Source organism: Megascapheus bottae, chromosome 25, assembly GCF_031878675.1.
Source record: "Megascapheus bottae isolate mThoBot1 chromosome 25, mThoBot2.hap1, whole genome shotgun sequence".
Lineage (NCBI taxonomy): Eukaryota > Metazoa > Chordata > Mammalia > Rodentia > Geomyidae > Megascapheus > Megascapheus bottae.
The window spans coordinates 20,795,092-20,819,777 of NC_143533.1; the positions used below are offsets into that span (position 1 = coordinate 20,795,092).

Consider the following 24,686-nt stretch of genomic DNA (forward strand, 5'->3'; position numbering starts at 1 on the left):
GGTAGAGCTCTAGCTTTGCGAGTCCAAGGACAGTGTTCAGGACTTGCCAAAAAAAAAAAAAAAACCTTCCAGTATACAATATCCTTTCCTGTACTGATAGAGGCATGGAGCTAATAGTCCTCAATTAAGATACTGCCTTCTCTTTGTTTCTTTGTCTAGATGTAAACATCAGCCTACTGACCTGGCCACAGAAAACCTGAAAAAGTTGCTCTCATATTGTGAAGATATCTACCTGTATTACAAACTGGCCTACGAACACAAATTTCTTGATATTGTGAATGTGCTTCTGAAGGACCCTCAAACTGGTTGTTGTCTAAAGGATATGCTTGCAGGTTAGATTCCCAAGGTACCTGTTTCCAAATAGTAAACTGTCAACAGATGCCCTCCTCCAAGATGAGAATAACTTGGATCTCAGTTGACAGCCACATCAGTCCTTGGGTGGTAGGAACTTCATTATCTATTTGAAGTGACTTCACCTCTATCATTTCATATGTACACTGGTATTAAGATAAAAGCTTTCTTAATATGTAATGATTAAGAAATACCTGTGCCTGCAAATTCCAGTTTCAAAGAAATTTAATATTATTTACACAGTTAAGGAATAGGTGATACATTTTCATTTGTTAGATCTTTCTATATTAAAATAGACTTTAAATTCAGTGTATGTCATTATTACTGCTAAGGAAATCTTAGCCCTTGTCTGCCTTTCAACAATATTTACTGTAATTATTGCTGTGTGGTCACGGCCTTCAACTAATTCCTCAAGTCATTTAGATGGTCCTGTTTTCCACTTAGTAGTCTACAGAGCTTTGAGGTTCCTATTTCCTACAGGAGAAAAATTAAAAAATATTTTTTGTTCTGATTGTGACAATTTGTAGGGACAAAAGACCACACAACTTTGATTAGATCACTTAGAGAAGATAATCCATTTCTATGGTTATAGCAGTAACCTGAGTTGTAGGCTCTATTACTCTATAGTATAAGTAAGTAGTTAACTAAGCCTTACTGTCTAAACAATAAAAATAATTCCGCAAATAAATAGGAGGAAGGCAGCTCACTTTTGTTGCTCTATAGTGATTCTACTAAAGGCTTGGCAAATCATTCTTAAAGCTGTAACTAATCAAGCAGTGATTAAGCTTTATAGTAAGAACATAGATATCTCTTCGTAGGGACTAGAGTTCCCTATGTTCTGTACTCTCAAATATTTCCTGGGAGGTCACACAAATTTTTAAGTCCTCACAATAGTGATTTTATTAAATTAGTTGCTTTATAAAACATTGCAGATGTCATAATTGTTAACATAACAATTTACCAAACTGTAGTTAACCGGTGCAGCTTGCTGAGCATGTTTTATAAAGGAAAGGAAATGCCAAAACCCTGTTAAGTTATTTCATTGCAGCCTAGGAGACACGAGATTTGTTTCTCAGACACTTGAATCAGGCAAATAAAAACAGGTAGTTTCCCTCCCTCAGTAGAAATAGATAAATAAAAACTTAAGTCTGTGCACTCAAGATCCCATAACTTGTCCTGTGATAATGGAGAGGTTTACCTTCTTCAGCTTCAGAGGTGGTGTTGGTCATTAATTCTAAGTATCAAACCAGTACTTTTCAGCCGCAGTATCTTCACTCTGAGATAGTCGTCTTCACAATGTACTTAATATCCTCACGCTCAATTCTAAGACAAAGCAATTTTAATACTAGGTGCACACCGCATGCCCTGGCTGCGAACTGCTTTTCTTGACAAGTATGAAGTAGTTCAAGGAGGTATGGTTAAGGCTGTATTACTGAACCGTGCTGGTAAATACTATACAATTTTTTGTCACGTTGCAACCTTTGTTTCCAATTTAGTGTCTGCTGCTATGAGATTAGACAGCAACAATGACAACATTATTAGGTTTGGTTTGGTTTGTTTTTAAAACTATGATTTAGTAGCAACTTAAGTTCCCAATTTCAACCCCTTGGCAGCAAGATCCAAGTTCCCTCATTTGCACATTAGCACCTAAGTGTCAAGGGGTTAAATAACCAGCACAAAAGATACTGCACTTCTGATTGTAGCATTTGGCAGAACTGAAAGGAAAAGAAGTTGTGCTACATGTTGAAGGGATTGTGGGCAACAGAAAGAAGACACTAGGAGAGAGAAACTGTCACATGAAGTCTTCATAGTCTTGTACATATCCTCCATCATAACCACCATAATCTGCCAGATCGTCTTTCATGGTGGCCTTTAATCCCCCTCCAGGAACCACGCCTTTCTTCTTCTTTTTGGCTTTGCTTTGCTAAAGACGAAACAGAGTTAATTCATGAAACCTGATCTGCCATGGGAATTTTTTTTTTCTTCTGTATAGCAGCCCTCTTTCCGGTCCCCCAAAAACAAGTCTTAAGAACTCCCTATTGGGACCCGGAGTTTGGCCTAGTGGTAGAGTGCCTGCCTAGCAAGCACGAAGACCCAGGTTCAATTCCTTGGTACCATATACATAGAAAAAGCCAGAAGTGGTGCAGTGGCTCAGGGTAGAACACTAGCCTTGAGGAAAGCCCAAGGACAGTGTTCAGGCCCTGAGCTCAAACCCAGGACTGGCAAAAAAAAAAAAAAAAAAAAAAAAAAAAAAAAACACAAAAAAACAAAACTCCCTATTAACTCAAAGGAGAGAAGTGCACAGGATGCGCATAAACACAACGATTGACAAGTAGCCACTGCATCCTGGTTCTAGTCCAGCTTAAAAGCGATTCACCAGACCCATTTAAGTTTCATCTGTTGAGAGCAAGTTGCTTTACAATCCAACTGTAATGCAATAAGCATTTCCCCGCATAGCTTTCTTACCTTTTCTTGCTTCTGTTTTTCACTGCAAAGCACAGTCAATGAATTGGTAATCTTTTTCAAGTCATCAATTTCCACTGAAAAGGGAGAAATGAGTATTTTCACTAATCTCCAATCTTAAAGTATTTTGAAAAAAGCAAAATAGTCACCTACTACAAACATGAGGAAACCTAAGTAACTCTGAAACTACCAAATTTCTCCTTTTTAAAACATAAGATGGTAAAAATCATTTCGTCTAAGGTTAAGCTCTTAGATCAAAACTACTTAAACTTGTATGGTGAACGCTGCAACAACAATTTATAATGACCTATGGCAGCCAATACACCATTGCTGAAACAAAGTTCCACTGCCTGCTTCCTGAGTGTAGACAGACAAGGGAGAATAACCATGCCCTCTGTAACACACCCTTTCTACTCTGCTAGCCATGGAATGGCAAACGTGAGCCCCACTTGTCTTCCTGGTTCTAGTATAAGAACTAGAATGAAAAGTGACTTATCTCTTTAGTGGGTAACATCTTCCCATCCTTCTAACAATATTTAGCAGTAGGTTTTAGCTATCAGAAATGGTCAGTTTTGGTTGGAGTGCATCTCCCCAAACATGAAAAATAGCCCATATAAAAAACAAAAATACAACCTCCAGTATATCACAGACTAAATCTCGAGCCCCTCAGTATAGTGATCATTTTGCAAATTTCATTATGTAGTATTCTTTGAAGTCTTAAAAGCTCCAAAACTAGCAAAACCAGTTCCTTCCACATTTGTGCTACACCACCCATGCCTGTGACACCCACTTATCTTGCCCTAAAACATGACTTCACAGGGCGTGGTGCCTCAGCCCTAGTCCCAGAGAATGAATGAAAGCTGTCATGTAAGCTTTCTCATGGCTCTAAAATCCTTGGAAGCTCAAGAGTATAACTAGTATGGTCACAATTATACAACCTCTTTTGAAGGCAGTCTGTCCCCCCAACACGCTATATACATACAACAACATTCCTAAGACCAAGCTAAAACAAATCCCAGGTATACATTACAGCATCACAACCCCTCCATATTTCCAAGTCTGATGCCCATTCTAGAGTCTATCCACAGGAGCTAGAGAATAGAATTACTTACATGAAATACACACATCTCGAACTAAGGCTTCCAAAAAACTGGCATAATATAATGACTTTTCATACTGTGTAATTTTATCTTTTAGTAACTTCCCAAATTCTGTGAAATCATCTCTTGACGATGGGTTCATAGCATCTATTCCACAAACTGTATTATTAACACCTGGAGGGCAGATGAAGCACCAACAAGTTAGTAAGTTAAAATGAAGAAAAGCCAATTACCCCGTTGTCTCACTCTTGGGGCAACCCTATTTCACTTTAAAACAAGACTGAGAAAGTTCAAGCTGCAAGAGTGATTAAAAAAAAAAAAAAACAATTACAAAGGATGCACATAGAATTCCTCAGCTGCCAGAAGTACTCTATGGCACAAAAAGGAAGCACTTAAATAATTTGCCCACGATAACCAAGTAACTTGAGATGTAAGGGAATTCTAGACTAAAAGACAAGTATGCTTCTATATCCCTTATATTGTGAAAAGCTAATCATACCAAAGATTTAATATTTTTGTATGAGAAACACAGTAAAATCTTAATAACTGAAAAAATGACTTACCTGTATGAGGACCGGTTTTGTTTTTGTTTTTTGGTTTTTTTTTTTTTGCCAGTCCCGGAGCTTCCACTAAGTGCTGGCTATGCTTTCTCAAGGCTAGCAATCTACCACTTGCTCCAAAGCACCACTTCTGGTTTTGTTTATGTGGTACCCAGGAATCGAACCCAGGACTTTGTGCATGGTAGGCAAGCACTCCACCACTAGGCCACACTCCTGGCCCCAAATGCTTATTGTTTTTTACTTCTTAATCTTATTTTGGGGCAGTACTAGTGCTTGAATTCAACTTCTGGGCACTGACTCTTAATCACTCAAGGTTGGAGTTTTACCACTTACGCCACAACTTCATTTCTGGCCTTTTGTGATTTTGAGTCTCATAGTCTTTCCTTCCTGGCCTGGGTTAGAACTATGACCCTCAGATCTCAGCCTCCTAAGTAGCTGGTATTACAGGCGTAAGCCACTGTCAGCTAGCTTTTAGGCTTAACTGGTGTCTCATGCTATGCTAGGCTGTGCATACTGAATAAACCTGCCCTTTTAATAACTACATGGGGAGCTTTCACATCCCATAAAAACACAGCATAGTGGCCAAGTGCCTCTCATTAGATGAGTACTTCTCTCAGGCCCTTTCAAACACACAGGAGCATCAACAACTCCATGTGAGATGCTAGAGCCCCACTGAGAAATAAGGTCATACTTTCCTAAGGAGAGGGGATAATCCCTACAGCCTCCTGATGTAAAATGAAAGGGGCCAGACAACTAGATAGCTCTTGGCTACAGATTTCGATTTGAGTTATTTGTTTTAACATGACCTACTCTGAGAAGTACTCAACACCTGTTAGTAAGGAGCTTGGTTATATAAAATACAGTTTCTATCCTTTATGTCAAGTAACTTTCCTACAACATTCTGAATGTAATTTTAGGATTCTGAAAGTTGTAGTTTTTTTTGTTGTTGTTGTTGTTGGTCACGGGGCTTGAACTCAGCCTGGGTGCTGTCCCTGAGCTCTTCAGCTCAAGGCTACCACCCTACCCTTGAGCCAAGCCTCACTTCCGTTTTCTAGAGGTTAATTGGACATAAGAGTTTCAGGTCCTTTTTTGCCCAGGCTGGCTTTGAACCTTGATCCTCAGATCTCAGCCTCCTGAATAGCTAGGATTGCAGACATGAGCCACCATGCCCAGCAAATCCTGAAAGATTTTTATCTTGTCCATTATAAAGGCCAGGAAGGATCACAGAAAGAAAAAGAATACAGAAGGTGGCCAAATCTGAACACATATATCTACCTACCTTCTCAAGAAAATGTCAAATACATAGATTAATATAAAAATTAGGCAGTAAGTTTTGTTGAAGACATTTTGTTTCTGTCTGTAGTAGGGCTTGAACTCAGGGCTCAGGTCCTGTTCGTGAACTTTTCTGCTCAAGGTTAGCACTCTTACCACTTGAGCCACATAGCCTCTACTACGGACTTTCTCCTGCCTGGTCTGGCTCTGTACCACAATCCTCAGATCTGTTTCCTGAGTAGCTAGGATTACGAATGAGCTACCAGTACCTGGCTGACATGGTTTCTTAATGTTTACAACTAATAGTTTTCATCTGGGAGAGTTCCAATATTGTCCTGCAAATACACCCTCATCTTACCAAATGTTTCTTTTGCTAATTCAAGGTCTGACTCTTCCTGTAGTTTCTTTAGCCGCAGTTTATCTGCTAATTGTTCTTCTGGTGTTAGCGCTTTAGGTTCTTCAGGTTCTTCTAACTAAAATGAAAGAGAAAATTTTCACAAAGACATCCACTAAAATATTATTTATCCTTTCAAATAAATGTAATTACATCCTAAGTGCTCAATAACAAAATGATTAAATCATGGCCAATCCATGTAAATATTGTTATAAGAAATGTGACAGGACACAAAAGAAAAAAGTTTCACTTCTTTCTAAATCTCAGCTCTTAAGTGTCTTTTCTGTATGTTCTAACTTTGGATTAATACATGATACTGTTTACAGCAAGGAAAAAATATTTACTGAGTAAAAAAGTGGAGAATCTGTGCTCTTGTTTTTACTCATACAGTTAGAAGATTTTCATTTTGAAATCTGCTTCTGAAATAGACATGTTTCACTTCTCATAGAGGAGACCAAATGAGACAGGTCATTATGACAGGTTAGAAAATTTACAAACACTTTAATAAACTTTTGACTGTTTCAGTAGATGGGACATTATGACATTTTTTGCATCAAAACTAAAATTACCTCAATGCCAGGCCTATTATTAATTCAGTACACTCCAAATTAAGGTTTCATGTTCAAGACTAACACAAAAATTTAACAAAACAATAATTCTAACCTCAATGGCCAAGAAAAATTAGTCAGTACAACTTCTTACACTTCAATTATAATTCTATTGTTTATTCTGATAGTAGCAATGTACTTCTAGACAAATTATTATTTTGTGCCAGCTGTGGGGCTTGAAGGCCTGGGCCTAGTTCTTTCCCTTTTTCTTTTCTTTGCCAGTCCTGGGGCTTTCTCAAGCCTAGAGCTCTACCACTTGAGCCACATCACCACTTCAGGCCTTTTCTATGTATGTTGCACTGAGGACTTGAACCCAGGTCTTCGTGCATGCTAGGCAAGCACTCTACCATTAGGTCAAACTCCCAGCCCCATGGGTCCAGCTAAAAAAAAATTTTTTTAACCTTCAAAGTTAACACTCTACTACTTGAGCTACTGGCTCAACATCTGGCTTTTGTGTGTGTGTGTGTAGTTAGAAATAAGAGTAGCGTTTATTACAAGTGTGAGCCACCAGTGCTCAGTTATTTTTTATGCCACTGCCAGGGCTTGAATTCAGGCCTACTACTGTACCATATGAGCTACATGTCCACTTCCGGCTTTTTGCTGGTTAACTGAATTGAATGTAAGAATCTCATGGGCAGGCATCAAACCTTGACCCTCAGGCTCAGATGGTAAGATTAAACAAATTACTAAGAAGTAGCTTACCCCATTCATAAGGAAATGGAAAGACTTAGAAAAAAATCATATTAAGTGAAGTAAGTCAAACCCAAAGACACATAGGCTACATGATTTCCCTCACTTGCAATAATTAGTTCACAGCTATGATTCTCCTAGCAGGGCTGATCATAATAGCTCAAAAGCTATGTACATATGGCCAATATAGGATGAGGCTAAGCGAAATGAACTCCAGATTATTCTTCTTTAAGGTACTATGTAAAGTGTCTGTGTCTTGTGTGTCGGTTGTGGGACTTGAACTCTGGGCTTGAGCGCTGTCCCTGAGCTCTTCAAGCTCAAGACTACCACCTAACCCCTTGAGCCACAGCGCCACTTCTAGTTTTCTGGTGGTTAATTGGAGATAAGAGTCAGATCTCAGTCCTGTATAGCTAGAAGTATCAAAAATGTTTCAAATTGGAGGGGAAGAACTTCAGGAACTCTATCTTGCATACATATACACATATATTTTGAAATGATTAACATGGACTATCCATCATTTCACATACTTAATTTTGTTAACTGAGAACATTTAAGATCATCTCACAACCATCTAAGGCTTTCCTGACAATATAATTTCTGCATTGCTTAGATTTTTGAACATTATTGCATTAAAAAACTTATTAGATAAAAAAAAAAAACACCTCTCAAACTGAAACAAAGCACATACCAAACTAGGCATAAAAAGGAAATAAGGAAAATATTCAGATGATAACAGCTGGGACTTGACACAACATCATTAGTGGAAGATATTCTTACAAAAAAAATTTGGTAACATTCTAACTCCAAAAGAACTGCAAAGGAATTCTAAACTCGCTGAGATATTAGAAACTTGCTGGTTGATATTAGAAACAAGAATTTTCAGAAGCTGGGAGTTTGGCCTAATGGTAGAGTGCTTGCCTAGCATTCATGAAGACGCGGATTCGAGTCCTCAGTACCACATACACAGAAAAGCTGGCAAGTGGTGCCGTGGCTCAAGTGGCAGAGCATTAGCCTTGATGAAAGCCCAAGGACAATGCTCAGGCCCTGAGTTCAGGCCCCAGGACTGGCAAAAAAAAAGAAAAGAAAAGAAAAAAAAGATTTTCAGTATAAGACAGTTGATATGTTGATATGTTGATATGAATTAGTGATTACATTCATATAACATGCATGCTCCTTCATGAAGGAGTTTCAAAGGCAAGCTACAAATAACACTAGATTCAGTCTCTAAATACAAATTCCTTAAAGGGGGGGGAAGACTGGGGGACAGTACTCAGGCCCTGAGTTTAAGGCCCAACACCAGCATATACACACACAATAATTCCAGAATGGAGGAAAAGTTGCACTTAGTGGGCTAGTATCTACTAAACCAAAAACAAGCTTCCCAAGATTAATGGAATCCTGTCAAACAGATGGGCATAAACTGGGTGCTGGGGGCTTATGTCTGTAACCCTAGCTTTTCCAGGGGGCTGAGATGTAAATTATAGTTCAAGGCCAGCCTAGGCAGAAAAGTACAGAAAAGTTGGTATAATCCTTATCTCCAACTAACCAGTGGAAAGCCAGAAGAGAAGCTGTGGCTCAAGTGATTAGAGTGCCTGTGTTAGGTAGAAAGGCTAAGAGACAGAGCACACTGAGTTAAAACCCAGGACTGGTGCGTGCACACAGGCATGAGCATGTGCATGCACACACACACTTTTAAAACAAACTTGTTGTCTTTCCAAAACAAATAACACTCAAAGTAATCAAAGAGCAAAAAACAACAAAAAAAGCCATCTAATAAACAGTAAAGTCAGAAAGAGAAAAATCACCATTCTGCATTCCCTAATAAAATAATTAGAAAGTGATCATCAATGATTCTACAGAAATTGAATGGCTTATACCTGTAACCCCAGCTAGTTAAGAGGCTGTCATCTGAGGGTCTTGGATCAAAGTAAAAGATGTTCAAGACATCTCACATTTTCCAACAAAAGAGCTGGACGTACGTATGGCAAAACAGCTGAGAGCAAGTAAACCGAGAGAATGAGGTCCCACGTGTAAGACCTGCCACTGACACGCACATTCAGGACACACAAGGGTGAGAAATATAACTAGGGAATAAGGTTGTCACCACTTTAATCCAATCACCAATTTTAGTTATCAGTACAAGAGACAGACATTGACTCTTGATGTGATACAATATGAAGCATACACTATTGCTTTTTTAACTTTTTCTCCCCCTTTTTATAGTATTCCCTTCCATCAATCTTCCCAACCCCTTGATACAAAGAGTATTACTCAGCATCCCAGTTTAAAAGGTCTAACCAGAATCTAAAAGTTCGATAATTAACTGACAAGATGGGGAAGACTGCATCTTACAAAGAAGCAATCAGAAGGTAGAAGCTGTACAAGACTCTGGTCTCTCCAATAAGTCAAAAAATAAAAACCAGGACTAGGGGTGTGATTCCCATGTTTACAGCACCTGCTGAGCAAGCACAAGACTAGTCCCAGTATTGCTTTAAAAAAAATTTTAATAGTTTTTGACTGTGGTCACTGTGCAAGCAATGACTTCCTCTATGTTTGTTAAAACATAAAAGAATGGTGGCTTATCCTATAATCCTAGTGACTCAGAAGGCCAAGCTGGAGGATTGTGGGTCAAAGCCACAGAAAAGTGTAAGAGACAGTATCTCAAGTGGTAGAGTGCCAACCAAGCAGTCCAGCCAGCTGAGCAAGCTTCAATCCTTGAATTCAAATCCTGAATTTAGTACTGACAAAAAAATAAGTAAAACCTTAAAGGTATTCTAATAAGCAAATGACTGTTAAAAAACAAACAAATCCTTCTGGGTAATGTCTTTGCAAAACTACATATGTCAACTTGTTTGGGATTCATTTGTCTTATGGTATCTATTTATAGTCTTACTGTTAAGACTTCACCACTATCAATATAAGAATTCTGTAGAAACTTTAGAAATAGAACTTACTCTCTTTTTAATTTCTTCTTGCCTTTTCTTCTGTTGTCGTTCTTTTTCTTTTATTTTCTCCGCTATTTTTTTCTTTTCTGAAATTTTTATTTCTGAAAGAAATGTTTTATACATAAAGTAAATCCAATTTATGGAGAAGCCAAACTGTTCCTGACTTTCAGATTCATACAGTGATGTATTAGAAAATTAGAATGGCAAAATTCCAAGACTTTTCCTCGTCCTCTCCAATTTGATCCGATTGATTTAATCTCTCTTGATAGTTCCCCACCATTTTTTTTGGGGGGGGGGGGGCGGCCAAGCCTGGGCTTGAGCTCAGGGCCTGAACATTCTCCTTGGACTTTCTGAAGGCTAGAGTTGTATCACTTGAGCCTGAGCACCACTTCCGGCATTTTTTTTTTACGTATATGGTACCGAGGAATCGAACCAAGGTCTTCATGTATGCTAGGCAAGCACTCTACCACTAGGCCAAACTCCCCACCATTTTTTAAGCAAAACTGAGATCATTCAGCTGTAATACACCACCTACTCTTTCCTCAAAGCACCCAGAATTTGTATTAAAAAAAACCCAGCAGATATTTAATTGAATTCTATTTTGAAAGGATAGCAAAAAAAGGATAGATGCAGAAAAAGAGAATTAAGAGGGAATAGAAGGTTGCTTAGTTTCAGAAAACTAAGCTTTTAAATTTTGCAACCATTGTCATTAAGGACCAAGTGCCTAAACCAAGAAATAAAACCAATTTGCAAGAGCAACAGTGGCTCACCTGGTTTTACTTCTGCTTCTTCTTTTTTTTCTTCGTCATCATCATCCCAGTTATCCTAAAGAAAAAGACCACAATTAATAATTCTTACATGTTTGCTCATCTTTGTGATCTTTATATCCATTTGTCTAAATCTACAGAAACAAGCTGAAACACATTTTGGGCACTACATCCTATGAACGGATATATTTATAATGTGAACTGATTTATTTATAGCCCTCTTTCTTCATTTGTTTGTTTATTTTTATATCTATTAGTAGAGAGGGAAACTTACCTCTTGAGATTGCATTACAAATTTTTGTAAGCAGGGCCTTTTCTATCATAGCCTCTATTTTTGTACATTAGAGCTATTTTTTTTTTCCAGTTGTGGGGCTTGAACTCAGGGCCTGAGCACTGTCCTTGGACTTTTCTCAAGGCTAGAGCTCTACCCTTGACCCACAGTACCACTTCCAGCTTTTTTTTATGTATGTGATGCTGAGGAATGGACCCCAGGTCTTTATGCACGCTAGGCAAGCACTCTACCACTAGGCCAAACTCCCGGTCCTAGCTATTGGTTTTTGTATGCTAATTTTGTGTCTTGCCACCTCACTGAATTCATTCATCATTTATATTGGACTTATTGATACGTTAGGGTTTTAGTGTTTTGTTTTACCAGAAAAGAAATGCAAATCAAAACAACAGTGATATTCCATCTCACCCCAGGAAGACTGGCCAATACCAACAGTACAACAAATGCTGGAGGGGTGTGGAGCAAAAGGAACCTGTGACAGGGCTGGTGGGAATGTCAACTCGGGCAGCCATTGCAGAGGATGGTGTGGAGGTTCCTCACAAAAAGAAAAAAGTGAAACACAGAACTTCCCCTATGATCCTGTGCTAACACTCTTGGGCATCTACTCAGAATATTACCAATCAGGACACAGTAAAGACCTTTACATATCCACATTCATTTCCATACTACTCACAATAGCCAGGATATAGAAATAGCCTAGATGTTCTACAACAGGTGAGTGGGTCAAAAAAATGGGGTATATATGTATATACATATATACTTTTTATTAATTTTTATTAATCTATCAGAAAGAATACGCTATTTTCAAGGAAATGGATAGATTTAGAAAAAGTATGGTAAGTAAAGTCAGGCTCAGAAACAAATGGTGCATATTTTCTCTTAGGTGAAAATGAGAGCAAACATACACAATAACATACAGAATTATATGCACACACACACAAGTGGACTTGTGGACAGTATACTTAGGTGTCACTCTTTTACTAACAAACTATTCAACAAAATAAATTTAGGTGGACAACAAGAGGAAAGACACAAGTAGGGAAAAAGGGAGACCAACTATAGACATTACATTCAATTTACACTATGTAAAAAGTGAATGGTGTAACTTGGGAAAAGAAGGGGTAATGACTAAGGTACTAAGATGCTTAGTACCTATAAACTGACTTCTGGAATTTAAACTCTTTTGTACAACTACTTCATAATAAAACATAAACCAGCTGTCAGTGGCTCACACTTAGAATCCTAAACTACTCAGGAGGCTGTGATCTGAGGATTGTGATTTGCAGCCAGACCAAGCAAGGAAGTGAGAATTAAATCTCCAATTATCCACAAAAAAAGTCAGAAGTAGAGCTGTGACTGTGACGAGTAGTAGAGCACTAGCCTTGCAGAAAAAGCTCAGGGACAGGGTTTGGGCCCCGAGCTCAAGTTCCAGGATTGGCATGCACACAAAAAATAAAATAAAAACAATTTTTTAAACATATAAAATATGTATTTAAAAACAGCATCTTTAACATAAAAATCTGAAGTATTCAATGCTGCAAAATTCACAAAAATTTTATTACTAACTTGGTTCAACAAGGAAGTTCCATTCCTGATCATCAATGGATCATAAAGCACAGATGCAGTAAAACTCCTGTATAAAGCAACTTTCAGGGCTGTGCACCAGTGGCTTACAACTGTCATCCTAGCTGTTCAGGAGGCTGAGATCCAAGAATCATGGTTCAAAAGCCAGCCTAGTCAGGAAAGTCTATGAGACTCTTATCTCCAATAAACTACTCAGAAAAGGCCAGAAGTGGCACTGTGGCTCAAATGGTAGAGTGCTAGCCTTGAGCACAGAGAGGCTCAGGAACAGTGCTCAGGCCCTGAGTTCAAGTCCCAGAATAGGCCAAAAAAATTACTTTCAGGCTATGTGTATAAGATTATATATATATATATATATATATATATATATATATATATATATATCTCACAAAGACTTTTCATGTTGAAACTTACAGCCCTCCTCTAAAATCTCTATTTGCAAATTCCAAAATCTGAACATTAAAACACTGCTGGAAGCTGGGCGTGGTGGCTCACTCCTGTAGTCCCAGTTACTCAGGAGGCTGAGATCTGAGGACCGTGGTTGAAAGCCAGCCACCAGGGTACTAAAGACCTTGAGACTCTTTTTTTTTTTTTTGCCAGTCCTGGGCTTGAGCTCAGGGCCTGAGCACTGTCCTTGGACTTTCTCAAGGCTAGAGCTCTACCACTTGAGCCTCAGCACCACTTCCGGCTTTTTGCTATGTATGTGGTACCGAGGAATCGAACCCGGGTCTTCATGCATGCTAGGCAAGCACTTTAACCACTAGGCCAAACTCCCGGCCCAAGATCTTGAGACTCTTATCTCCAATTAATCACTAAAAAAGGGGAAGTGGGGCTATGGCTTCAGGAGTAGGGCGGCACCCTTAAACTGAAGAGCTCTGGGACAAGCACCCAGTCCCAGAGTTCAAGCCCCAAGACCCACCAAAAACAAAAAATACAAACACCGCTGGCTCCATTTTGGATGAGGACTACTCAACCTGCATCAAAGAAGCCACTCACATTTTCTTTTAGAATACACAGTTTCACTACTATTCTACTTAGATCCCCAGTCTATTTGGCTCTTTGTCTCTTCAATCTGGGTAGATTACTTGGAGGTAGATCTGTGTAATCCTTTCTATATGCCTAACTCAAATTACTGAGCTAAATATAAGCCTGTTGCCAGACTGAATTTTCTAAGGGCTCCAAGACTTTAGAAGATTTCATCTTAATATGGACAAAGACAGCCCTGCATTTACATGAGACTGCTCTACAGGTGGGTCTGTCTCAACTGACTCAGCAAATACCAGGGCATGTGAAGCTCAGCCATAGGACGAAAGGCGCAAATCAGAAGACCCTGACACTACTAGAAAAGGCAAAGGCTGTCTAAGAGGCAAAGGCTGACTAATGTGCCAAATCTATGACACACACTTCTGGTTTAATATCAAGACAAGATAAAAAATATAAATCAGTCTAGGCATATAAATGAACCCTGGTTCTTTGTTTTTGGCCAGTCCTGGGGCTTGGACTCAGGGCCTGGGTATTGTCCTTCAAACTTTTTGCTCAAGGCTAGCATTCTGCCACTTGTGCCATAGCACTACTTCCATCTTTTTCTGTATATGTGATACCAAGGAATCAAACCCAGAGTTTTGTGCATGCTAGGCAAGCACACTACCACTAGACTATGTTCCCAGCCCCAACCCTGATTCTTTAAAGTTTCTAAGTCCAAAAAATTAAACATCATCTTGACTAAGGCTGCCATAGCATCTGCAGAAGTAGAGTAGGAAGACAATTATATAAGCATCTTGGCAATTTACGCCACAATTGAGTGTTTCTTTATTTGCCAGTACTGGCCTGGGCTCTGTTCCTTATCTTTTTTGGTTAAGGATGGTGCTCTACCACACCTCCATTTCTGGCCTTCTAGTGGTTAACTGGAGATAGGAGTCTCATACTTGCCCGCCTGGGCTGGCTTCAAACAGTAATCCTCAGATTTCAGCTTTCTGCATAGCAAGTACTACAAGTGTGAGCAACTGGCACCTGGCTTATGGTCCAGTTTTATTTTTTATTTTGTTGGTTGTGGGGCTTGAACTCGTGGTCTGGGTGCTCTCCCTAAGCAATTTTGCTCAATGCTAGTGCTCTACCACTTTGAACCACAACATGACTTCGGGTTTCTAGTGGTTAGAGGCGAGTCTCATGGACTTGGCCTGCCCAGGGTGGGTTTGGACCACGATCCTCAGATCTCAGCCTCCTGAGTAGTTAGGCTTACAGGTGTGAGCCATCTGACCTGGCACATGATTCAGTTTTAAAAGGTTGAAAAATAAATCAGCCGGGGCATTAAAGAACGTTAGACTCTTCTCTCCAAATAACTACTAGAAAAGGGGAAGCGGGACTGTGGATCAAGGGCTAGGACAGTAGCCTTTAGCTGAAGAGCTCAGAGACAGCGCCCAGGCCCAGAGGTCAAGCCCTAAGACCCACCCAAAAAAAATTAGAAGCAAAGAACTGAAAATAAAATGTAAGCACAAGGCAAATCTGCTGTTAATGGCACAGAACAGAGATTGGTCTGCTGCTTTCCACAGAGCTTCAGAGGACCCATGCTTGCTTATAGGGAGTACACATTTACAACTGCCAACAATGGTGGTGACGACAGCACTTGGGAGATGTTCACTTTGTGCGCAGCACTCTACAAAACTTCATATAGAGTAACATAAAGTCAATCCTCACAGCAGTCTTCAAAGTAAGGTGGCATAATCCCTGTTATACAGATAAGGAAACTGAAGCCCAAAGCCACCATCTCGGTATCATTTCTTCTCTGCATCTTGGAACTTTAACTACCTGGGAACTAAGTTCCTCCACACCAAAATCCATTCTTTCACTTAGTTCTAGAATGAGCTCCCTAGGATCATAGAGAATTAAAAAAAAAAATTATGGCTGGGTACTGGTGGCTGGCTATAAGCTGTAACCTTAGCTACTCAGGAGGCCGAGATCTAAGGATCCCAGTTTGAAGCCAGCCTGAGCAGGAAAGTACAGGACTCTCATCTCCAATTAACCACCAAAAGCCTGGAAGTGGAGCTATGCCTCAAGTGGTAGAGCACAAGCTTGAACAAAGAGTTCAGACAGGATGCAGGCCCTGAACTGAAGCTGCTCGAGTAGCACCAGAACCAAACCAAACACCTCAGCTCGAACCTTACATCTGTACTACTAGCTAAGGAGGCTGAGATCTGAGGAACGCCATTCAAACCCAACCCGGGCAAGAAAGTCCAAGAGATTGTTACCTCCAATTAGCCAATTGGCACTGTAGCTCAAAGTGGTAGAGTACTCAAGCCCTGAGTTCTAGCCCATGACCAACCACCACCAACAAAACCCTCAAATTGCCTATCATGATTCTTAAAAGGTAACTTAGTTATATGTAAGGTTGTGAGGTATTTCAGTTGTGTTTTAACCTGTTTACAACATATTCAAGAAATTGGCTTACAAGCCTTTATAAGGCCCAAAGTAAAGAACCTGAAATATGATCTTCAGTGCAGAGAAACCAACTATTATTGGAGCATTCCTGCTCAGTGCTGGCACTCCTTAGTTCTCTCTCCCAGGAAAACATCACCCTATCCACTCCTGTCACTGCTCCTGTAGAACTCATCATACCAACTTCTGTCCCATTTCTACCACTGTCCCTATAGTATATCCCAAGAAAACACGAACCTTCGCCTCTATCAATGTGTAGAATATGTAGCTACCTAGAAATTCCCCAATCTATTCCAAAATGGATTTTAGTAGCAAAACTAGTTCTTCTGGACTCAAATCTTATTTTTTCTTCAGTTAATATGAGGTTAAACTTTACTTGCCTCATACTCTCACCTAAACTGTTAGCAACAGGTCAGCCCTCAAGTTACTCCCAAGCTAGCACCCAGTCCGTAAAGAAGTATAGTAGTCAGCAAAAAGAGACAGCCACATGTGCAAATAAATAGCTGTAACCACAGAGGATAGCTTTTCCTAGGACCCTAAAAATTTTGTTTCCTTAGTTATGAAATCAGTGGGCGTTGGAAAAGCAAATATAGGATAGAATGCTTGCCACAACACTTCTGAAAAAAATCTACCCAGATTTTCTGTAAACATAAAGACTTTGTAAATGCTAGCAGAAGTTTCAGATAATATGTAAAAGGGTTCCAAAACAAAGATTAGCACTGAAAATAGAAAGTCTGTAACTAGGGGGGTGGGGGGAGGGTAATGGGGACCAAGACATGTAAAAGGGTATCAATGTATGTGAATTAATGCACCTTCTATCTGGCAAATATCATGTAACCCTTTTATTAATTACAATAAAAAATATTAACAACAAAAAAGAAAGTCTGTAACTCATTTCAGAAGAGCCCTAAATGCTTATGTGGTCCAAGATACCACCTATCACTTTCAATTAAAAGTCCCTTTTATTTTTGGAACCTAACAGACCTTCCAACTCTGATATCCAATTTATCTATAAAAGTCATGCTGGCTTGTTCACCTAAAATGGCTAACTTACTTAGCATAAAAACAGTTTATAGGGGCCGGGAGTTTGGCCTAGTGGTAGAGTGCTTGCCTAGCATGCACGAAGACCCAGGTTCGATTCCTCGGTACCCCACATACATAGCAAAAAGCTGGAAGTGGTGCTGAGGCTCAAGTGGTAGAGTGCTAGCCTTGAGAAAGTCCAAGGACAAGGCTCAGGCCCTGAGCTCAAGCCCAGGACTGGCCAAAAAAAAAAAAAAAGCAGGCAAGGTAGTTCATGCCTGTAATCCTAGCTACTCAGGAGGCTGAGATCAGAGGACCACTGCTCAAAACCAGCCCAGGCACTAAAGAACATGAGACATTTTTTTTTGGGGGGGGGGGGGGCGCGCGGGCGGGAGGGTATGGGTCATGGGGCTTGAACTTGGCCTGGCACTGTCCCTGAGCTCTTCAGCTAAATGCTACTGCCCTATCTATCCTTTGAGCCTCAGCCTCATTTCCCCTTTTCTAGGGAGTAATTGGAGATGAGAGTCTCAAGGTCGTTAATGTCCAGGCTGGCTTTGAACCACGATCCTCAGATCTCAGCCTACTCAGTAGCTAGGATTATAGGTATGAGCCACCAAGGCCAGCAGAACATGAGCCTCTTATCTCCAGTTAACCATTAGAAAACTGACAGTGGGGCTATGGCTCAAGGGGTAGGGTGGTGCCTTGAGGTGAAGAGCTCAGAAACAGAGCCCAGGTCCAGAGTTCAAGGCCATTGACCTACAAAAAAAAAGTTTATAAATTATTTGCTTATCTTGCCAATGTATATGATGCATATACAAACCCACTATCATTTGAACCATTTCTCTGGAAGAAATGGTTGCTTTTCAAATTTAAACCCATTTCTCAAACAGGTGCTGGTGGCTCAGGCCTGCAATCCTAGTCAGGAGACTGAGATCTGAGGACTGTGGTCAAAGCCAACCCAGGAAGGAAACTCTTATCTCCAATTAACCATCAAAAGGCCAGTGGCTCAAGTGGTAGAGCACAAGCCTTGAGCAGAAAAGCTGAGGGCCAGTGCCAATTCAAGCTCCAGTAGTGGCACCACAAAATAAAACACCCACCTCCCTAGGCTAGGGATGTAGCTCAGTTGGCAGAATGCTTACCTGGATTTTATACCTAGCAAACTACCTACAGTCCCAAGAAGAAAGCAAGCAAGCTAAAACCTGTTTCCCAATTTTATAAGACTAGCAAAAAAAAAACCCAGAAAATTTCAAATTGCTAGTTTCTTTTGTTTCTAATAATGCAGCTTGCAGTTGACTGGTTCTGTTATTTTATGATACACATCCACAAAAGTCACATGCAATGAGAGAACACATTTAGGGCTGAAAATGTTTTCCAAGTTAAGCAATATGTATTTATAGATTATCAAACAGAAGTAGATTCAGAAGAATAGTAAGTTGTCCTGCCCCACAGCAATATCAGTAACTAACACATGAATACTCTTTCTCCCTCTTTTTCCCCCTAAATAATTTGATTTAGATACAGCATAGTCTCTTACTGCAAGTAGTCCAGGCTCTGCTCTGAGTGGTCCCAGAACTCAAAAAAATAAAAGCCTTTCAATTGGACACCGATAATTAAATGCTGCAAAGCAGCGTAACTCACTAAGTATGTGTGAGGCCACACACATGGTGTTCAGACAGATCCAAAGCTAAGGCCATAGTTAGCCAAATGCTGTCATCTTAGCTACTCAGGAGGCTGAGAAATGAGGACTGAAGTTCAAGTAAGACAGACTATGATACTCTTATCTCCAGAGAACCACCAAAAAACTGTGGCTCAAGAGACAGAATGTTAGCCTTGAGTGAAAAAGCTATAGGAAACCACTTAGGCTGTGAGATCAAACCACAGTACCAGTACATACATAAAAAGAAATCGCAAGACAGGTGCTGGTGCCTCACACCTATAATCCTAGCTACCCAGGAGGCTCAGATTAAAAAGAAAAATCGAATAAGTAAAATGAACTTCCTAAATTAAAAACCCACTATTTATAAAAATTGCTAACTATTGAAATTATATAACTAGAATTTTCTACAAAGCAATGGAGTTGGAAGAAAATAAGAGATTATAAGGGAAATAAATCTCTATGTGTGTGCATTTGCCTTCACACCCATGCATGGATGCTGGTCCTGGGACATAGATTTCTTTGCTTAAGGCTAGAACTCTTTAACACTTGAGCCACAGCTCCTCTTCCAGCCCCCCCCCACCCCCACTTTGGTCTGTAGTTGGAGATCACATTCTCACAGACAGACTTTCCTATTGGTGCTAGCTTTAAATTGCAATGCTCATATCTCAGCCTTCTGACTAGCTAGGATTACAGGAGTGAGACACCAGTACCTAGTTTTGGATCTCTTTTTTTTCCTTCCTCTTTTTCTTTTCTTTCTTTCTTTTCTTTTTTTCTTTTTGTGCCAGTCCTGGGCTTGAGCTCAGGGCCTGAGCACTGTCCTTGGACTTTTTCAAGGCTAGAGCTCTATCACCTGAGTCTCAGCACCACTTCTGGCTTTTTTCTATGTGTATGGTACCAAGGAATCAAACCCCGGTCTTCGTGCATGCTAGGCAAGCACTCTACCACTAGGCCAAACTCCCACCCCTAGTTTTGGATCTCTTAAAGAAACTTTAATGTACTTCTAAAAGCAAATGCCTGAGAAGGTTAAGCACAGAAGTTTCCTCTATATATTATTCTGTATGTCCAGTCTCTATACCCTTTGAATAAACTCAATTTCTAAGCTGTTCCAGTGAAACACTAAGAACTGTGTTGTCTCTTTTTTCACTAGAATTTACTGTCTACTTAATCAACACATTCTACACATTCTGCAGTGAGGAGGGAATCCACTCACATTCACCATGTGAATAATCCTTTCCACTTGATAGTAAGACAAGTATAGACTGCACACTTAATTCTAAGACAAGTAAAAAGCCATAGTTTTAACCAGGAAAAGGCATAGACAGTCCTCTTTCACTATAAATATTAGCAACTTTCCAGCTTCACCTAAGTTCATTTCTGCCACTGTCAGAGGATTTTTTTGGGGGGTGGGATGGGGGGAAAGCCTTGGAGCTTGAACTCAAGACCTGGGTGCTATCCCTGAGCAAATTTTCTACTTAGCAATAGCACTCTATCACTTGAGCCACAGCTCAACTTCTGGATTTTTGGTGGTTAACTTGAGTTCAGTTTCATAAGACTTTCTGGGCTGGCTTTGAGCCGCAATCCTCAGATCTCAGCCTCCTGAAGTAGCTAGGATTACAGGTGTGAGGCACTGCACCCAGCTCAGATGGTTATTTCAAAAGTTTACAGAGTGCAAAATACTGCCAGGTGCTGGTGACTCACCCCTGTAATCCTCACTCATTAAGAGTCTAAGATCTGAGGATGGAGGTTCCAAGCCAACTTGAGGAGAAAAAATATGCAAGGGTCTTATCTCCAATTAACCACCAAAGAACCGGAAGTGGAGCTGTGACTCAAGTGTTAAGTGGCAGCCTTGAGTGGAAAATGCTAAGAGACAAGACGTAGGCCCGGAACCCAATTCAAGCCCCAATACAAATACATGCAGTTGGGGTGGGGGGCAGAGGGAGAGACAGAGAAAGAGAGTGCAAAATATCAAGTCTACTGTCTACTTACTAAATGTTTGCAAAACTACTAGGGCAAATTATTGTAACAAATATTCCCATTTATTCATTTCCACAGATATTACAAAAGACATTAAAACTGACATGTACGGTGGCTCACACCCATAATCCTAGCTACTCAGGAGGCTGAGATCTGAGGATCACGGTTCAAAGCCAGCCCGGGCACTAAAGAACCTGAGACTCTTTTCTTGTAGCTCAAGGGGTAGGGCAGTAGCCTTGAGCTGAAGAGCCCAGGCCCAAGCCCCATGGCCAACCAAAAACAAAAAAAAAAGACATTAAACTAACATGTCAGAGAGTTAAGCTTTAAGCTTTACAAGGCTGACATAAAGAACTTGTACTTACCTACATGCTATGCTTTTAAAGACTTATTTTGAGATGTTATTCCTGGAGTTGCCTGGGTTGTTGGACTCTTAGACTCTAGGGACATTCTCACTTCAACCTCCCTGAAGAGAGCACTGGGATTACAGGTGTTCACATCACCATGCCAGAGTTTTGGATTTTTTTTTTTGAAATTCATATAGTTAACTATTTAAGAACTACAATTATTCCTTATCATCAGAAGCTATCAAAACAACCCACTGGAATTCAGAAATTTTATGAGATAACTACTAAGATGACAAAAACAATTCTAGATTAGTAACTTGAGAAGCAAAATTTTACTTGATAGCCAGAATCTTCCATCCAAAGCAATAACAGAGTAAACAGACAATGGATAAAGAACTTAATTTTTGGTGTTATGAAATTATAGACTGGCAGGGCAATGGTGGCTCACACCTGTAATCCTAGCTTCTTAGGAGGCTGAGGTCTAAAAAAATCAAGGTTCATAGGGCAGGAAAGTCAGTGAGACTCATCTCCAATTAACAACCAAAAAATGGGAAGTGGTGCTGTGGGTCAAAGTGGTAGAGCACTAGGCTTGAGCCAAAGTGCTGCCCAGGCCCTCAATTTAAGCCCCACAAAAAATATAAATAAATAAATCCTAGTATCTTTTTTTTGGGGGGGAGGGGGGTCATGCAGCTTGAATTCTGGCCTGGGCACTGTCCCAGAGCTCTTCAGCTCAAGGCTACTCCCCTACCCCTGGGCCTGGGTGGTGTCCCTGAGCTCTTCAGTTCAAGGCTACCACCCTACTTTTGAGCCACAGCCCTGTTTCCGTTTCTAGTGATTAATTGAAAAAAAGAGTCGCTCAGTTTTGTATTGCCCAGGCATGGCTTTGATCCATGATCCTAAGATCTCAGCCTCCTGAGTAGCTAGGATTACAGGCATGAGCCACCGTGCCTGGCAAATACTAGTACCTTAACAGCCTAAACATATTCTAAATGTAAACCACCCTCTGATGTGGGTCCTAAATCCAACCATTTAGATTAGCAAAGTATAACTTGCTTATGACCACAAATATAGAAAATGTCAAGGCAACTTCAAAAACTAAAGTCTGACTTTAACACTCACTGGACACCATGTAAGTATTTCAACACAAATAAAATGGACTGAGATTTCAATTTCAGAGATCAACTACAAGCTTTATGTAAAAGAAATATATTTACATTAAAATATCTGCAAAGGAAGATTAAACAAGATGGTCATTATAGTTTCTCGCAGCTCCAAAATTAGTTCCATGTGATCACAATTGACCCCAATCAAGCTTAGATTTCTGACTTTTTTCCTGAATTCTCTAATCATCTCTGTATTTAATCTATTCCCAATTCCATGTAGAAAAATTGCAAAGTCCAATCTAACCCAAATCTTGAAAATCTGCTACAATGTGGTAACAACATATTGTAACACAAACTATTCCTAGGGCTATGCAGCATGTAAACAAAGCTTCTAAATATCTCCAGTCAGCAAGAGTACTCCCATTTAGTGACTTCAATGTGTGCAAAGATCACATTGTCCCTGAAATTCAGGCTGTCTGACAAACTGGACATTTACCTCAACAGACGAAAAGAAAAAGGAAAACTTCAAACAGTTCACTTAACCCAGGTAGAGGGATTTACAATGTACTCAATGTACTCAGTTTATAAAGGATATTAAGTTAGGAGGGCGATGCATTCACTAGGTTAACCAAAACCAAGAAAAACCATTTTCCATTTCATACAAAGTGTTACCTACGAAATATACAATGGTCTCAAAAACTTTCAATAGGAGTCTTAAGGTCCTGGACTTGATACTTTCAGCTATGTTTTTTAAAAATCCAGAAGACAATATGAGCTAAAGCCATAAGTGTTCCGTAAAGTTTTCAAAAACACAATACAAGGCATCGGTCAGAAAATAAACACTGGCCCTCGGTCCGCTCCAAGCATGGAATCTTCTCTATCTGACTAGGCCTAGTTCAGATACAGTTGAAAAATGCACTCTCCCATTTTTCACAGGGCTGTGCAGACTACCCCAGCTTTCAAACCAACTGCTGATTTATCTCGGGGCTCGGTTCGCCCTTTTTAACCACAGGGTGGGGGAAGGGAGGGCTAAAAGTTATTTTACTTTACAGTTTCTATTTGGCTAGTGTAGAAAAGGCTGAAATTAAAAAAAAAAAAAAAGCGAAGGTATTTCTCTTACCTAATACCCTGGCACCAAAATAAGCTTTGTCGGTTCAATGACTGAACCTGGGGAGACCTGAGGTAGAAGACAGGCTTGGTTTCTAGACTTTCCATATGGGATCAGCCACAACGTTCAACTTCCAACCTGCCAAGTCTCCTTCTGCCGAGAGGCTCAGGCCTGCGACGTCGCACGTGGGCCGCGGCCTCTCGGCTGCTGTCACCTCCCGGCGCCAGTTGGCGGGTGGGATCCGGGCCCCGAGAGCCGACTCTCCAAACAAGGGCCCAGGAAAGGTGTGTGTGTGTGTTGGGGGGGGTCCAGGTCGCCCCCGCCCTCCGCAGGGCACCAGCGAGGACCGGCTGCCGTGCCCCGGCACATGGCCGGCGGGCGGAGGGGACGAGGGCACCGCGGGTCCCTAGGCTCGCGCGCCAGTCCCACGGCCCGCAGGCTCGGGCGGCGGCCCTGGGCCCGGAGCCGACCTCCCGCCGGCCCGCCCCGGCAACTCTGCCCGGCCGCTCCTGCGCCGCCGGCGGCCTCGGGCCGGGTCCTACCTTGACGTCCTCGTCCTCGTCCTCGCCTTCCCAGCGGTCCCCGCCAGCCGTGCCGCCGCCGCCGCCGCCGCCGCCGCCCCCCACCTTCCGCACCGCGTCTTCCACCGAGAACGTGTCCGCGTCTACGGAAGAGAGCGAGCCGCGTTAGTGCCTGCTTGCGGATCTCGAGGGTGGGGGTGTGTGTGAGAGACCCGTCTCCGTCCCCGGAACTTTCCGCTCACCCCAAGAGTCAGAGTCCCCCGCCGCTGCCGCCGCCGCCGCCGCCATCTCGAGCCGGGTGGCGAGGGTGTGTGTGAGGGAGCGCGAGCGCCGCGAAGAGTTGGCGCGGCGGAGGTGAGTCACCGGGCTGGCTCTCGTTGGCCCGCGCGGGGCACGCCGGGAGCGTGGCTGACTGAGCGCCCTGAGCCAGGACCACGCCCCCTCGGGGCGGAGCCGGCGACGCACGCGGCCGGGAAGGGGCAGGGACTGAGGCCGGCGGGGTCAGGC

General features: G+C 41.3%; 2 protein-coding genes across 4 annotated transcripts in view; one reads left to right on the forward strand and one right to left on the reverse strand.

Moving 5' to 3' along the window:
• Positions 1–659, forward strand: part of Spg11 (SPG11 vesicle trafficking associated, spatacsin) — a 55,184-nt gene extending 54,525 nt beyond the window's left edge. For all 3 annotated transcript variants that reach the window (XM_090318447.1, XM_090318445.1, XM_090318446.1), the window contains exon 40: positions 160–659. In XM_090318447.1, the coding sequence (XP_090174573.1) occupies positions 160–337 (178 nt within the window). In that variant the 3' untranslated portion in view covers positions 338–659. The remainder of the gene's footprint in view (positions 1–159) is intronic.
• Positions 559–24,565, reverse strand: Eif3j (eukaryotic translation initiation factor 3 subunit J). The gene is made up of 8 exons (XM_090318444.1): positions 24,422–24,565; positions 24,201–24,322; positions 11,154–11,208; positions 10,393–10,484; positions 6,105–6,219; positions 3,927–4,088; positions 2,818–2,891; positions 559–2,275 (listed from the first exon to the last, which is right to left on the reverse strand). The coding sequence occupies exons 1-8, from the start codon at positions 24,465–24,467 to the stop codon at positions 2,144–2,146; spliced, it is 798 nt and encodes a 265-aa protein (XP_090174570.1). The 5' UTR covers positions 24,468–24,565; the 3' UTR covers positions 559–2,143.
• Positions 24,566–24,686: the final 121 nt, after the last annotated feature.